The following is an 18201-nucleotide window of genomic DNA, read 5'->3' as shown; positions in this document are numbered from 1 at the left end:
TGTCATTCTTGTTTGGTGTGGGTTCACAGTGTGGCGCATATTTGTAACAGTGATAAGGTTGTTTACACTCCCACCCTCAGTGTGACCTGTATGGCTGTTGACCAAGTATGACTTGCATTCACTTGTGTGTGTGAAAAGCCGTAGGTATTATGTGATTGGGCCGGCACGCAAAGGCAGTGCCTTTAAGGTTTATTGGCGCTCTGTACTTCTCCCTACGTCCGTGTACCACTCCGTACAGCGGCGTTTTAAAAAGTCATAAATGTTACTTTTTGAAACAGATACCGATAATTTCCAATATTACATTTTAAAGAATTTATCGTCTGATAATATCGGCAGTCCAATATTATCGGACATCTCTATTACTGACAGTGGTTTTCTGAAGTGTTCCTGAGCCCATGTGGTGATATCCTTTACACACTGATGTCGCTTTTCTATGCAGTACCGCCTGAGGGATCGAAGGTCACGGGCATTCAATGTTGGTTGTCAGCCTTGCCGCATACGTACAGTGATTTCTCCAGATTCTCTGAACCTTTTGATGATATTACGGAGCGTAAATGGTGAAATCCCTAAATTCCTTGCAATAGCTGGTTGAGAAATGTTGTTCTTAAACAATTTGCTCACGCGTTTGTTGCCCCATCCTTGTTTGTGAATGACTGAGCATTTCATGGAAGCTGCTTTAATACCCAATCATGGCACCCACCTGTTCCCAATTAGCCTGTTCACCTGTGGGATGTTCCAAATAAGTGTTTGATGAGCATTCCTCAACTTTCTCAGTCTTTTTTGCCACTTGTGCCAGCTTTTTTGAAACATGTTGCAGGCATCAAATTCCAAAAGTTTTCCAGTTCTAACGTTAAATATTTTTTCGTTGCAGCCTATTCAATTGAATATAAATTGAAAAGGACGTGCAAATCGTTGTATTCTCTTTTTATTTACCATTTACACAACGTGCCAACTTCACTGGTTTTGTGGTTTGTTTGTATGTACGTGTGTGTGTGTGTGTGTGTGTGTGTGTGTGTGTGTGTGTGTGTGTGTGTGTGTGTGTGTGTGTGTGTGTGTGTGTGTGTGTGTGTGTGTGTGTTCTTGTATTTCTACCCTTCTTGAGACATCAACAAGGAAAAGTACCTTCCATATGAGAACAGGTTAGGACAAAAATCATGGTCCTAATACGGAAAACCATTGCATCTAATAGAGAATGTCTCATTTGCACCCCTAGTGGTGAAATCTATCAAAATGAGGGTGGTCCCAAAAAGGAGGGATTTTTCAAATTGACCGTGTGTCGGTTTTAAAAGTGCTCCCCCTATGGTCAACATATGAAATAACAAGTGTTTCCCCCCCTCTGGCCAACATATGAAATAACAAGTGTGTGTTAGAAATTGAAATGCACCCTCTTTGGCCAAAATGAATTAAAAAAAATACATAAGTATGTATATAGAGACATACTGTAATAATTTGAAGTAAAATTGAAGTCCATTACAAACAAACAAAATTTTAAAGATACATTAACTAAAAGCTCAACTTTTATATATTGTATTTGCATGTATGTATATATAACTAATGTTGTAAATACAAATATTTATATATCTAGAAAGGGTGGTCCTAAAGAGGGAGGCTTTTTTTGAATGTCTCAAGAAGGTATCAAATACAAGTGTGTGTGTGTGTGTGTGTGTGTGTGTGTGTGTGTGTGTGTGTGTGTGTGTGTGTGTGTGTGTGTGTGTGTGTGTGTGTGTGTGTGTGTGTGTGTGTGTGTGTGTGTGTGTGTGTGTGTGTGTGTGTGTGTGTGTGAAAGTGAGAGAGAGAGTGAGACACACACAAAAAGAATAGAAAGATCTGACAGTAGCTTTCAAGAGCGGATGTGATTGAATGTAATGCCCCGACCATGATGACTACACCCTCCATCCAGCACAAACAGTCTAACAGTTTTTTTTTTATTATTTGGACCACCGGATATGGGCCATAGCCAGCAGTCTTTTTTTTTTTTTTTAATAAGGCTAATACTTTGAAAACAACTCCAGTCGTCCCCTGCTACATGGCACATTTCAGGGGGATTTCTCTACAATTATTCGGGCCTAAATTAGGCAGTTTTAAACATAATAATGGCTAAATAAACTAGCAATGTCAACGCTACAGTACCGAACCAATCAGAGGGCGCTGTTCAGTACCGTAGCCACTGATTGGCTCAGCCTCAGACAACTGTATTACACTGCAGTGATTCTTAAATTGTGGTGCGCCAAAAAAGTAATTTGATTTAAGTATAGTGTTTTATGTTCCTATATTCAAACACAGCGTTACTGTTCAAACTGTGTGTATTGTTACAGTGGCCAAAATATTAAATATACTTGTTAAACACAACCTCTGCCTTGTATTTAATGAATGCTTAGGCCTACTACGCTACTGCATTTAATTGTTGATCATTATGTCGGAGTTTTTTGGCGGGGGTGAAAAAAGTTTGAGAAACACTGCTATATTGGATAAAAAGGAGAGTAAATGATGTTATTAGGACTTTCATATTGTTGGAAAACTCATTTAGAAGGTAGTGAAGAGCTTTTTATGCTCTAGTTATGAAAATATATGATTTAAAATTAATGATTCCTACTTCGCGGCAATTTATCACCAATTCACAACGAACACGGGGGACGACTGTACAAGAAAATACAAGAACATTTTTATTTTAAGCAGTGTATGAACAAATACACATTTTATTTAATGGCCTTGATAATCCCCTTTATTTATGTAGCGCTGTTAACAACAAAACTGTCTCCAGAATGCTGCACATGAAAAAGAAACAATAAAAGCAATCAAATTACAAGCATTTAAAATGAAACAAAAATAAACAATAATAGAATAAAATAGTAAAAGACATCAATAAAATAGAATAAAACAATAAAAACAATAGGGCTGCAACAAATAATCGATTAAATCGATTAAAATCGAATAAAATCGATTGTAAAAATAGTTGGCGATTAATTTAGTCATCGATTTGTTGGATCTATGCTATGCGCATGCGCAGAGGCTACTTTTTTAATTTTTTTTATTTTTTTTTATAAACCTTTATTTATAAACTGCAACATTCACAAACAGCTGAGAAACAATAATCAAAATAATTATGGTGCCAGTATGCTGTTTTTTTTAAACAAAATACTGGAAAGGTAAGAAATGTAGTTTGTCTCTTCTATCCGATTATTAATCGATTAATCGAAGTAATAATCGACAGATTAATCGATTATCAAATTAGTTGTTAGTTGCAGCCCTAAAAAACACTGATTGGCTCAGCCTCAGGCAGCATTATTACACTGCAGTAATGTGCAAATTGTGGTCAAGGACCACTAGTGGTACGCCGAGAAAATCCCTGGATTAAAGTACAGTGTTTTATGTTCCTATATTCAAACACAGCGTTGCTGTTCAAACAGTGTGCATTGTAACAGTGGCCAAAATTTTAAATATACTTGTTAAATAAAACATCTGCCTTGTATTTAATGAATACTTAGGCCTACTACGCTACTGCATTTAATTGTTGGTCATTGATATTTGAACTTATCACTGATTACCAACTGCTATATTGGATAAAAGGAGAGTAAATGGTGTTATTAGGACTTTCATATTGTTGGAAAACTCATTTAAAAAGGTTGTGAAGAGGTTTTAGTGCTCTGGTTATGAAAAGATATCATTTAAAATGAATGATTCCTACTTCGCAGGTATTTATCACCAATTCACAGTGAACACGAGGGACGACTGCACTACAAAATACAAGAAAATGTGTATTTTAGACAGTTTATGAACAAATACACATTTTATTTAATGACCTTGATAATAAAACCCAATTCAATCCCTTTTATTAAAGGCCTACTGAAATGAATTTTTTTTATTCAAACGGGGATAGCAGATCCATTCTATGTGTCATACTTGATCATTTCGTGATATTGCCATAATTTTGCTGAAAGGATTTAGTAGAGAACAACGACGATAAAGATCACAACTTTTGGTATCTGATAAAAAAAAGCATTGCCTGTACTGGAAGTAGCGTGACGTAGTCAATTGAACAGCTCCTCACATATTCCTATTGTTTACAATGCAGCGAGAGCGATTCGGACCGAGAAAGCGACGACTACCCCATTAATTTGAGGGAGGATGAAAGATTCGTGGATGAGGAACGTTAGAGTGAATGACTAGAATATTTGGAAGACATATCTTTTTTCGCTCTGACCGTAACTTAGGTACAAGCTGGCTCATTGGATTCCACACTCTCTCCTTTTTCTATTGTGGATGACGGATTTGTATTTTAAACCACCTTGGATACTATATCCTCTTGAAAATGAGAGTCGAGAACGCGAAATGGACATTCACAGTGACTTTTATCTCCGCGACAATACATCGGCGAAGCTCTTTAGCTACTGAGCTAACGTGATAGCATGGGGCCCAAATGCAGATAAAAACAAAATACATAAACCCCTGACTGGAAGGATAGACAGAAAATCAACAATACTATTAAACCATGAACATGTAAATACACGGTTAATGCTTTCCAGCTTGGCGAAGCTTAAAAATGCTGTTTCTAACGACGCCATTGAAGCTAACTTAGTATAACGGGACCTCACAGAGCTATGATAAAAACATTAGTGCTCCACCTACGCCAGCCAGCCCTCATCTGCTCATCAACACCCGTGCTCACCTGCGTTCCAGCGATCGACGGAAGGATTAAGGACTTCACCACGATCATCCATACGGTCGGTGGCTAGCGTCGGCTAGCGCGTCTGCTATCCGAGTCAAAGTCTTCCTGGTTGTGTTGCTGTAGTCCGCCACTAATACACCGATCCCACCTACAACTTTCTTCTTTGCAGTCTTCGTTGTTCATTAAACAAATTGCAAAAGATTCACCAACACAGATGTCCAGAATACTGTGGAATTATGAGATGAAAACAGAGCTATTTTGTATTGGATTCAATGGGGTACCGAAATTTCTGTTTCACTGGCTACGTCACGCGCATACGTCATCATCCAAAGGCGTTTTCAACCGGAAGTTTAGCGGGATTTTTTAAAATTGCACTTTATAAGTTAACCCGGCCGTATTGGCATGTGTTACAATGTTAAGATTTCATCATTGATATATAAACTATCAGACTGCGTGGTCGGTAGTAGTGGGTTTCAGTAGGCCTTTAATACAGCACTATTAACAACAAAACTGTCTCCAGAGTGCTGCACATGAAAAAGAAACAAAAGTAATCAAATTACAAGCATTTCAAATATAACTAGTAGACAAAAAAAACAAATAGAATAAAATAATAAGACATCAATACAATAGAATAAAACAATAAAAGCAAATCAATATAATAAATTAAAACAATAAAAGACACAGAAGACCACAAGACTCACGCCGGCTTAAAAGCCAGAGAATAAAAGTGGGTTTTAAGACGACACTTAAAAACGTTCAACAGTGGGGGGCATTCTGACATGAGGGGCAAACATTATCTATAGCCCTCATTTTTAAATGATGTAAAGCTGGCAGTTTTAAAGCAAGCTAATTTCAAATTTGGCGTTATTCTGTGAAAACAAGACGTTTTTTTGTTTGTTTTTTTGTATTAATCAATCCAATAAAATAATACACAATAATACCATAATAATACAATTCCAATTCCAAAACCGGTCCGGCAACATTCAGAATAGCAATCAACAGGACGCACAAACATGACACAAAACAATCCAAAAGTAGTCAAACAAAAATGAATAATATCAACAACACTATCAATATTAATAAGTATTCCAACATAGCAGTGATTAGAAATCCCTCATTTACATGAGCATCACAGCCTTTTATAAAAAATAAAAGAAAACATTTAAAAAATGAATAGTGTCACAGTGGCTTACACTTGCATCTCATAAGCTTGACAACACACTGTGTCCAATATTTTCACAAACATAAAAGAAGTCTGTAACACTTTAGTATGGGGAACATATCCACCATTAATTAGTTGCTTATTAACATGCAAATTAGTAACATATTGGCTCTTAATTAGTCATTAAGTACTTATTAATGCCTTATTCTGCATGGCCTTATTATAACCCTAACCCTCTAAATCGAACCCTAACCAAATAACTCTAAATTAAGTCTTTGTTATTTACAATATGCTCCCCTAGTGTCCAAATAACTCTAAATTAAGTCTTTGTTACTTACAATATGTTCCCCTAATGTCCAAATAACTGTAAATTAAGTCTTTGTTACTTACAATATGCTCCCCTAGTGTCCAAATAACTCTAAATTAAGTCTTTGTTACTTACAATATGTTCCCCTAATGTCCAAATAACTCTAAATTAAGTCTTTGTTACTTACAATATGCTCCCCTAGTGTCCAAATAACTCTAAATTAAGTCTTTGTTACTTACAATATGTTCCCCTAGTGTCCAAATAAGTCTAAATTAAGTATTTGTTACTTACAATATGTTCCCCTAGTGTCCAAATATGTCTAAATTAAGTATTTGTTACTTACAATATGTTCCCCTAGTGTCCAAATGAATCTAAATTAAGTCTTGGTTACTTACAATATCAGTGTTTCCCACACATTCATTTACTTGTGGCGGCCCGCCACGAAAGAATTACGTCCGCCACAAATTTTTTTTAAAAAAAATTTTTTTTTTTTTTTTTTTGTTTTGTCCAGCTTTTTAGGCAAATTATATAGTTGATGTAGATGCCCATATAGGCTGTTCAGATTTACTTTACAAAAGAGAAGTGTAGGATACTTCTCTTGTTGCCTTATTTGTATTTGACCACTACTGTTTTCTGTTTATTTGTTACTGACTGTGGCAGGACACCTCTGCCTCTGTTTCACTTTATGTTGCTGGTAAATAATATGGTTGTAGTAGTAGGCTAAAGTTAAATTATTTAGTATGCACTAATTAAAGGGGCAGAGCTTTAAGAGATATTTTAGCTTTCATATTTTATAAGATATATTTTTTGTAAGAACCACAATTAATAAATATATTTTAGTGAATAACTTACTGTTCAAATCTGTATATAAATATGTACATAAAGTGTTGTAATTATATTGTAAAATGGATGGTTGGATGGATGGATGGATGGATGGACGTTTAAAACAAAACTGCTATTATTAATTAGTAAGTATACATTTTTTGAGCCTTTTTAGAGAAAATCATATCATTGTAGTAAATGATGCAAATTACTCGATGATGTCATGGTGACCACGCCCATAGCCACGCCCATAGCCACGCCCCCACCGCCACAGGTATCTTGGCAGTTTATGGGAAACACTGAATATGTTCCCCATACTAAAGTGATACCAAGAAGTCATATTTTAGGTTCATTTAATAGTTAAAACTAATTCAAATAATGGATCCCATATTCCAAGATATGACTCATTATTATCTAAACCAGTATTTTTCAACCACTGTGCCGCGGCACACTAGTGTGTCGTGAGATATTGTCTGGTGTGCCGTGGAAAATTATGCAACTTCACCTAATTGGTCCAAAAAATATTTTTTGCAAATCAATGATTATAATCTGCAAATAATGCGCCGTTGCTTAGTGTCTGTGCTGTGTAAAACTCGGCTGGAAACCGCATAATACTCCATGTCAGTAGGTGGCAGCATGTAGTGAATTGCTTTGCAAAAGTCGGAATGTGTCGGGTGAGACGAAGATGATTTGTTGTGATCCCAATATGCCGACCACAGCGGGAGGCAGTGTGCAGGTATGTAATGCTTAAACCAAAAATGAACAAAAAGGGAAAGGGAAAGGCTATGCAAAACAAAAGTAAAACTGAAATAGAATGCTGGACGACAGCAAAAACTTACGGCGTCCACAAAATACATCCATAACATGACGTGACAATCAACAATGTCCACACAATAAAAGGATAGCAACAACGTAAATAGCATTGCTTGCCAACACAAAGCAGGTGCGCGGAATGGCGCTCAAAAGGAAGACATGAAACTGCTACAGGAAAACACCAACAAAACAGGAAGGGCCACCAAAATAACAGCGCAAGACAAGAACTAAAGCACTACACACAGGAAAACACCAACAAACTCTAAATAAGGCCTGACGACCTGGTGGAGTTTCATTTTTTACCGTTTTCTGGAAAAAAATGTGCCTTGCCTCAAAAAAGGTTGAAAAACACTGATCTAAACTAAATGCAGTTTTGCAGACGTTGTTTTTGATTGTCGGGTCTTAAGGGTATATTAGACCTGTGTTTTTCAACCACTGTGCCACGGCACATTAGTGTGCCGTGAGATACAGTCTGGTGTGCCGTGGGAGATTATGTAATTTCACCTATTTGGGTAAAAAATATTTTTTGCAAACCAGTAATTATAATCCGCAAATAATGTGTTGTTGTTGAGTGTCGGTGTTGTCTAGAGCTGGCCGACATACCACGTTATACTCTTCTATATCAGTAGGTGGCAGCAGGTAGCTAATTGCTTTGTAGATGTCAGAAACAGCGGGAAGCAGCGTGCAGGTAAAAAGGTATCTAATGCTTAAACCAAAAATAAACAAAAGGTGAGTGCCCCTAAGAAAAGGCATTGAAGCTTAGGGAAGGCTATGCAGAATGAGACTAAAACTGAACAGGCTACAAAGTAAACAGAACCAGAATGCTGGACGACAGCAAAAACTTACAGCGTCCACAAAATACATCCGTAACATGACATGACAATCAACAATGACCACACAAAGAAGGATAGCAACAACGTAAATAGCCCTGCTTGCTAACACAAAGCAGGTGCACGGAATAGCGCTCAAAGGAAGACATGAAACTGCTACAGGAAGGGCCACCAAAATAACAGCGCAAGACAAGAACTAAAGCACTACACACAGGAAAACACCAACAAACTGGTGGAGTTTCATTTTTTTTCATTTTCTGCTGGTGGTGTGCCTGCGGTTTTTTTAATGGAAAAAAAATGTGCCTTGCCTCAAAAAAAGGTTGAAAAACACTGATCTAAACTAAATGCAGTTTTGCAGACGTTTTAGATTGTCGTGTTTTCCAATCCACTTGATTTGTATAGCACATTTAAACAACAGAAATGTTTCCAAAGTGCTGCACAACAATATTAAAAACAATATTCAAATATTATCCTTAGCTCCACCAATGACTGAATAAAAACAAAAAAATAAACAAATTGAAAACCAATATAAAAACAATATAAAATTAAATATGATTAAAAACGATTTTAAATGGTAAACCAATTAAAACAATAAATATAAATCAAAATTTTAAAGGGTGTTTTAGACAACTGCCTGTCCAAAAAGACTGTTTTAATTTGCTTTTGTGGTTATATATGTTTAAAAGTGGGTCATTAACAAGAGGTCATCCAACAGCAAGGTGTCACGTGTATTTTGCAGCAGAGATGTCGCTTTACGGCAAACACTAATTGAACACCTGTCTCAATAATTGTGACGTTCACTCGGGAAACAACGAGAAAACACTCCTCAAAGAAAAGACAAACACGCCAAAATACTTGAAAATGAAATCAACTCCCAAGCACACTCGCTACAGTTGCACCCCGGTGTCAACTTTGGAAATGGTCAAAAACACATTTTCTTTTCCGGGTTCCTACCTTTTCCACCAAGAGCACAGCGAGGGCCCCAGAACAGCCAGAACAGCAAAAAAGAGACGGCGACTTTGGCCATGTTTGTCGGTTTGTGCGGCGGATTCCTCCACGTCCTCCCCTCCTGACAGACACGCAGCGTGGATGTTCTTCACTCGCCGAGCTCCCGCTTCATGCAGGGAGAGAGAGAGAGAGAGAGAGAGAGAGAGAGAGAGAAGAAGCACGACTGCTTGAGAGTCATTTCCTGTTAGGCTCTTTCAAAATAAGTGTTTTTAAAATAGGAATTCCGTTTTTTTTCTTATAAAACAACAACGTTGCAAGTATTACACGGTGATAACTCAGTGCATCTTAATCGTGTGTTTCATCTAAAATAAGTTATTTACCAACGGTGTTGGGTTAGTTACTGAAAACCAGTAACTAGTTACAGTTACTAGTTATTTTATTTCAAAGGTAACACAGTTACTAACTCAGTTACTTACACCAAAAAGTAATGCGTCACTGTGAAAAGTAACTATTTTCTTTTTTAAAGCTCCCATTAAAGGCCTACTGAAAGCCACTACTACCGACCAAGCAGTCTGATAGTTTATATATCAATGATGAAATCTTAAGATTGCAACACATGCCAATACGGCCGGGTTAACTTATAAAGTGCAATTTTAAATTTCCCGCTAAACTTCCGGTTGAAAACGTCTATGTATGATGACGTATGCGCGTGACGTCAATAGTTAAACGGAAGTATTGGGACACCATTGAATCCAATACAAAAAAGCTCTGTTTTCATCTCAAAATTCCACAGTATTCTGGACATCTGTGTTGGTGAATCTTTTGCAATTTGTTCAATTAACAATGGAGACTGCAAAGAAGAAAGCTGTAGGTGGGATCGGTGTATTAGCGGCTGGCTGCAGCAACACAACCAGGAGGACTTTGAGTTGGATAGCAGACGCGCTACCGTGACTACAGCTTTGGCTTCCAAACATTTGATCGCTTGCCCGTACGTGCGTGGCGCTATGTGCATGTCACGTACGTAACTTTGGGGAAATATAATGTTTCTTGCCGACTCTGATGGCGGCCGGGGTGTCGTCGAAAGCTACAACGCCCGCCGCCGCACCGCTGTCCTCACCTTGACTTCCTCCGTCTCCGGGCCGACGACCGCATTGATGATCGGGTGAAGTCCTTCGTCGCGCCGTCGATCGCTGGAACGCAGGTGAGCACGGGTGTTGATGAGCAGATGAGAGCTGGCGTAGGTGGAGAGCTAATGATTTTAGCATAGCTCTGTCGCGGTCCCGTAGCTAAGTTATCTTCAATGGCGTCGTTAGCAACAGCATTGCTAGGCTTCGCCAGGCGGTACAGCATTAACCGTGTGGTTACAGGTCCTGTGTTTGGTAGTATTGTTGATCTTCTGTCTATCCTTCCAGTCAGGGGTTTATTTCTTTTGTTTCTATCTGCATTTAAGCACGATGCTATCACAATATCCCCGTAGCTAAAGTGCTTCGCCGATGTATTGTCGTGGAGATAAAAGTCACTGTGAATGTCCATTTCGCGTTCTCGACTCTCATTTTCAAGAGGATATAGTATCCGAGGTGGGTTAAAATAAAAATCTGCGATCCACAATAGAAAAAGGAGACAGTGTGGAATCCAATGAGCCCTTGTACCTAAGTTACGGTCAGAGCGAAAAAATATGCGTCCTGCACTGCACTCTAATACTTCACTCTCATCTACGAATCTTTCATCTTGGCTCAAATTAATGGGGAAATCGTCACTTTCTCGGTCCGAATCGCTCTAGCTGCTGGTGTAAACAATGGGGAAATGTGAGGAGCCTTTCAACCTGTGACGTCACGCTACTTCCGGTACAGGCAAGGCTTTTTTATCAGCTACCAAAAGTTGCGAACTTTATCGTCGATGTTCTCTACTAAATCCTTTCAGCAAAAATATGGCAATGTCGCGAAATGATCAAGTATGACACATAGAATGGATCTGCTAACCCCGTTTAAATAAAAACATTTCATTTCAGTAGGCCATTCTATGTGTCATACTTGATCATTTTGCGATATTGCCCTATTTTTGCTGACAGGATTTAGTAGAGAAAATCGACGATAAAGTTCGCAACTTTTGCTCGCTGATAAAAAAAAACCTTGCCCCTACCGGAAGTAGCGTGACGTCACAAGCGGTAGTGCTGCTCACAATTCCCCGTTGTTTACAATGGAGCGAGAGATATTAGGAGCGAGAAAGTGACGATTACCTCATTAATTTGAGCGAGGATGAAAGATTTGTGGATGAGGAACGTTAGAGTGAAGGACTAGAATGCAGTGCAAGACATATCTTTTTTCGCTCTGACCGTAACTTAGGTACAAGCTGGCTCATTGGATTCCACACTCTCTCCTTTTTCTATTGTGGATCACGGATTTGTATTTTAAACCACCTCGGATACTATATCCTCTTGAAAATGAGAGTCGAGAAGGCGAAATGGACATTAACAGTGACTTTTATCTCCACAACAATACATCGACGAAGCTCTTTAGCATGAGCTAACGTGATAGAATCTGTCTCAAATGCAGATAGAAACAAAATAAATAAATCCCTGACTGGAAGGATAGACAGAAGATCAACAATACTACTATCAGGAGACACCGAACCAAACACTGGACATGTAAATACACGGGTAATGTGTATTCGACGCCTGTCGAAGCCTAGCAATGCTGTTGCTAACGACGCTAACTTAACAACGGGACCTCGTCAGAGCTATGATAAAAACATTAGCGCTCCACCTACGCCAGCCAGCCCTCCTCTGCTCATCAACACCCGTGCTCACCTGCGTTCCAACGATCGACGATGTGGTCGGCGGCCCGGAGACGTAGGAAGTCAAGGTGAGTTTGCCGCTAGCGCGTCTGCTATCCAACAAAGTCCTCCTTGTTGTGTTGCTACAGCCAGCAGCATACACCAATCCCACCTACAACGTTCTTCTTTGCAGCCTCCATTGTTCATTAAACATATTGCAAAAGATTCACCAACACAGATGTCCAGAATACTGTGGAATTTTGTCGAAGAAAACAGAGCTCTGTGTATTGTGTCCAAAAGGGTCCAAACACTTCCGTGGACCTCGCCACGTCACGCGCATACGTCATCCTCCAAAGGCGTTTTGAACCGGAAGTTCCCCGGGAAATTTAAAATGTCACTTTATAAGTTAACCCGGCCGTATTGGCATGTGTTGCAATGTTAAGATTTCATCATTGATATATAAACTATCAGACTGCGTGGTCGGTAGTAGTGGCTTTCAGTAGGCCTTTAATGCCCTTTTAGCCTTCATTTCTGTACTGTTATTGCAGTGGAGAATAATACAATCTGTTGATCAACTTGACATGCATTTGCATCACTGAACTCTGCTAAGCAATGTGCTCTACATACAACACACAAAGACAAAGATATGTTTCAAAGGGCCAATTTATTTCAGGCCAGAACAAATTGACAAAACTATTTTAAATAGCTGCAACATAACATACATAAGTAACAAACAGCATAATAACAACATGTCACAACATAGCTGTAAAGCTGGCTTCACCCAAGGAAGGCACACATGACATACACAAAGCCTAACCAGGCATTTTTTTTCTCTCAAGGAATTCAGAAATAAAATCATGACTTCATGAGATCAACACTGTACTGAAGCCCAGAACACTCTACACATTTCCCCAGTTTTAGTTTAGAGATAAGGAAAGATTGGCCTGGCCCACTAGCATCCCTCTTTATGTTTGTGAACTTTATAGTCTATAAATTTAGAGTGATGTGATAATCAAACACTCTTGAAGTCTAGAATTAAAGAATATATAAGAGTATTGACAGAGTGTGTGTACCTTCAGTGATGAATGATGAGCAGGGGCAGAGTTTTGAGTGTTTTCATTAGCTCGCTTTCCATGTTTATGTACTCACTGTCCACTGTGTCCAGCTGCCTGAAATCGGGTGACTCCACTGTAGAAATAGCCTGCATGTCTTCTAGCACTATCAATGTTGTCCTGGCTAGCAGTCCCTCCGTTAAAATCCAGCGGCTGTTGGAGGTGGAGGTGAAGTGTGTCTCCCTTTACTAGCTTCGTCGAAGCATGTTGTTTTTGTAGCTGTTTTAGCAGATTTGAATTGCTGTTTTGGGCAGTAGATAGGATCTTTGATCCAAGACACAACTTACATTTAACTAAAATGTTCTTTTCTTTGTGCTCGACAAAAGAAAAGTAGTGAGAATATCTCCATGTTAAGAAACCCGACTTCTGGCTCTGCCACGATGTAAACACAGACACGCCCCCCACCCGCCCCCACCCACACAAAGCGCGCCTCTTCTTTCCCTTGTGACACAGAAGGACGACACCGCAGCGCTCCAATAAAACACACTCAGATCTTCTGTTTCTAGCCGATACTACATAAAAAATAACGTAAAATAACGCAGTAACGCATCATGTAGTAACGGTAACTGAGTTACTGAATATAAAAAATAACGCGTTGGACTATTAGTTACCGCCGAAAATTACGGCGTTCCAGTAACCAATAAGTAGGGTGGTTTATCAATGTGGAAACAAATACACACTTTTATGCAGAATTTTCTGACTTGACTTTTTCCTCCGTACCTTTTTTTTTTTTTTTTTTTTGGTATAGTGTTTTATTCTAATTTCCAATAAACAGAGAATATATCAGTCCCTTATTTGTACAAAAAATACCTGAACAGGATACAATGTAGATCCAGGTGTTGTGGAGACAGAATGTGGCAAAAAACATTGCAATAATGAATAAAGCAAAACAAGGGACAAGCGGTAGAAAATGGATGGATGGATGGATGTTCTAGACCAAAAATCACTTCATATTCTCTACTGCTCGCTAATGTTACATATCTGAGTTATTGTGCATGGGGAAATAACTACAAATGTGCGCTACATGCGTTAACCGTGTTACAAAAAAGATCAATTAGACTGATACATAATGTTGGATATAGAGAACATACAAACACTTTATTTAGTGAGTCAAAAATATAAAAGTTTGATGATTTGGTAAAATTGCAAACAGCTAAAATGATGTACAAAGCAAATTATAACCTGCTACCAAAGAATGTACAACAATTCTTCTCAACTAAAGAGGGGAAATATAACCTTAGAGGAAAATCTAATTTAAAACATTTGTATGCACGTACAACACTTAAAAAGAACCTTTAGCATATCAGTACATGGAATTAAATGATGGAATGGATTAAGTAAAGAAGTTAAACATTGTACTGATATGATCCATTTTAAGAGGTTGTTCAAATTAATAGTGCTTACAAAGTACAAAGAAGAAGAATTATGAGAAATACTTTCAACCTTATTGAAAATAAGATATTCTTCATCTCAGTATGTTAATAATGACTGACTTAATTATATATTACAAAAAACTGTTGTATTACTCATTCACGGATGTCATTTTACTACAAAAAAGTCAGTAAATGAATTTATATATTTGTAAACGCTCTGAAGTGGGAAAGGGGTAGGATTAAATAAGCTTTGCTTCTTCCTACTCCTTTTCGGACATGATGTGAAGTGAAATGATATGAAATTGTGTGATGTGTTATGCTGTAAGTGTGTTCATGATAGAAATAAACCAAAGAAAGAAAGAAAAAATATGAAGCAAAAAGCACATAACTGGCATCTCTTTGTTGTTCTTTTCTAATTGTCCTTTCCCTGACATGTTTACAATTGGAGCTTATGATGACTCAGTTTATGAAGAACAACAACAACAAAAACTTTTGGAGCAGAGAGAAATGAGCAATGAAAGAGCTGATGGCCAAATGAAGCAACAATGAGGAGGCACCTGCTGCAATTAACTCTTTTCGGAAGGCACCTTGGATTGGACATGGAAAACCACGCTGCTGTAAAAAATGAACATTAAAGGCCTACTGAAATTAAATGTTTTTATTTACACGGGCATAGCAGATCCATTCTATGTGTCATACTTGATCATTTCGCGATATTGCCATATTTTTGCTGAAAGGATTTAGTAGAGAACAACGACGATAAAGGTCGCAACTTTTGGTCGCTGATAAAAAAAAAAAGCCTTGCCTGTACCGGAAGTAGCGTGACGTCACCGGAGGAAGGACTCCTCACATTTCCCCATTGTTTACACCAGCAGCGAGAGAGATTCGGACCGAGAAAGCGACGATTACCCCATTAATTTGAGCGAGGATGAAAGATTTGTGGATGAGGAAAGTGAGAGTGAAGGATTATAGTGCAGTGCAGGACATATCTTTTTTCGCTCTTAGGTACAAGGGCTCATTGGATTCCACACTTTCTCCTTTTTCTATTGTGGATCACGGATTTGTATTTTAAACCACCTCGGATACTATATCCTCTTGAAAATGAGAGTCGAGCACGCGAAATGGACATTCACAGTGACTTTTATCTCCACGACAATACATCGGCGAAGCTCTTTAGCTACGGAGCTAACGTGATAGCATCGGGCTCAAATGCAGATAGAAACAGAATAAATAAATCCCTGACTGGAAGGATGGACAGAAGATCAACAATGTTATTAAACCATGGACATGTAACTACTCGGTTAATAATTCCTAGCCTGGCAAAGCTTAACAATGCTGTTGCTAACGACGCCATTGAAGCTAACTTAGCAACGGGACCTCACAGAGCTATGATAAAAACATTAGCGCTCCACCTACGCCAGCCCTCATCTGCTCATCAACACCCGTGCTCCCCTGCATTCCAGCGATCGACGGAAGGACGAAGGACTTCACCCGATCATCCGTGCGGTTGGCGGCTAACTTTGGCTAGCGCGTCTGCTATCCAAGTCAAAGTCCTCCTGGTTGTGTTGCTACAGCCAGCCGCTAATACACCGATCCCACCTACAACTTTCTTCTTTGGAGTCTTTATTGTTCATTAAACAAATTGCAAAAGATTCACCAACACAGATGTCCAGAATACTGTGGAATTTTGAGATGAAAACAGAGCTTTTTTGTATTGGATTCAATGGGGTACCAATACTTCCGGTTCAACGATTGACGTCACGCGCATACGTCATCATATATAGACGGTTTCAACCGGAAGTTTAGCGGGAAATTTAAAATTGCACTTTATAAGTTAACCCGGCCGTATTGGCATGTGTTGCAATGTTAAGATTTCATCATTGATATATAAACTATCAGACTGTGTGGTCGGTAGTAGTGGCTTTCAGTAGGCCTTTAAAACACTCTTAGGTGTGTGCATACCAATTATGTGGATCAATATTCATCTCCTTACACATGAAATGGACACGTCTTTATAAAAACAAATCTCGGACTTCTTCAGATTATATGAAAATGACAAAGGAGTAGTCGGGTGCACTGAAAAGTTAAATATGGGGAAAAAGTCCAATTTTGACATGAATAAAAGTTGTCATTTTACAAGACAAAGTCAGTTTTGGTGAAAAAATACAACTTAGAAATGTAAGATAATAAAGTTGATTTGATCCTCCGTAACTGTTTTGACCTACCTGGGCTATCCGTGCAGCGTCAAGGAGTTCTGGGGTTGCAACTAAAGTTTACCAAAGTAAAAATAGGGAAAATAAGTATAAAATATATTACATATCCAATTCTTCCAAAAGTTAAAGTAATACAATCTAAAATTATTAATGGGATAATTTTATACATAAAAGTCGATTTCCGAAAGTAAAACCATCATTTTTAAAATTAGTTCAATGATTTTAAAATATTAATTAAATATTGGAAAATGGTTCAAAGCAGAAATTATTATCTATATTGGAGGATATCTACATATATATGATAACATATATATATATATATATATATATATATATATATATATATATATATATATATATATATATATATATATATATATATATATATATTATCCTATTGTATTATCTCGTAATTTATTTGATTTAAAAAAAAAATTTGTATAAAGATGATGATTGCTCAAACCTTTTTGTTTTTTATATTGTAATACATTGAAGTGCCTAAACTGATCTATAGATGTTCTAGCTGTAGTGAACATAGTAAAACAATCACTTACTGTACAATGTCTGCTCTCGCTGGGATGCCGACTGATGGGATGGGTTTTAGATGAAGAATGAATCATAATCCTAACGCAGGTCAAAAGAAAAAAAAAAAGACGGGCGCAAACAACCATTTTTTCGTGTCTTTCTCGCCGCCTGCGGGTCTAAATTGAATGTCAAAGTTGACCAACTTCTCAGTTTATGGCCATAACCTTCTACTATACAAGTGGAATAGAATACTTTATAATATAGAATTAACTTTTACCAACTCAGAGGCGATGCAGCAGCTCACCGGCTCAATATGCCAATAGCTGCACAAGCTCGTTAGCTTTCTTTGGTCACGGTGCCGCCAAAAGTAGTTCCTTGGCGTTAGCGCTTTTGATAACAATATTGCAAATACTTTGTTAATATTCAGATCACGAGGTGTAAATGGAGTATTGTTGGCGTTTTTTTTAGAGGGCTTTATGGGCACAATGGATATCTCCCATTATCTGCATTCTTAGCCACCTCGTACTTGCCATGTATTACAAATTAGAAGACATTTAAAAAAAAACAGGGATTGTGAATGATAGGCAAAGTTTAAAAAAGTGAAGTTCCCCTTTAAAGGCCTACTGAAATAAATAAAAAAAATTTAAACGGGGATAAC

At 38.0% G+C, this 18201-nt stretch overlaps 1 protein-coding gene across 3 annotated transcripts in view; it reads right to left on the bottom strand.

The window, feature by feature from the left end:
• The window catches only part of clstn2a (calsyntenin 2a), a 636349-nt gene that overhangs the window by 548214 nt on the left and 69934 nt on the right, over positions 1 to 18201 (bottom strand). For 2 of the 3 annotated variants that reach the window (XM_062022193.1, XM_062022195.1), the window contains exon 2: positions 9555 to 9714. In XM_062022193.1, coding sequence (XP_061878177.1) covers positions 9555 to 9627 — 73 coding nt within the window. In that variant the 5' untranslated portion in view covers positions 9628 to 9714. Of the gene's footprint in view, positions 1 to 9554; positions 9723 to 18201 lie in introns of those variants that run through there. The other variant, XM_062022194.1, reaches the window with a different exon arrangement.

The sequence above is a fragment of the Entelurus aequoreus genome, linkage group LG16 (assembly GCF_033978785.1).
Source record: "Entelurus aequoreus isolate RoL-2023_Sb linkage group LG16, RoL_Eaeq_v1.1, whole genome shotgun sequence".
In the NCBI taxonomy this organism is placed as follows: Eukaryota; Metazoa; Chordata; class Actinopteri; order Syngnathiformes; family Syngnathidae; genus Entelurus; species Entelurus aequoreus.
This window is presented reverse-complemented; position numbering and strand designations above follow the sequence as displayed.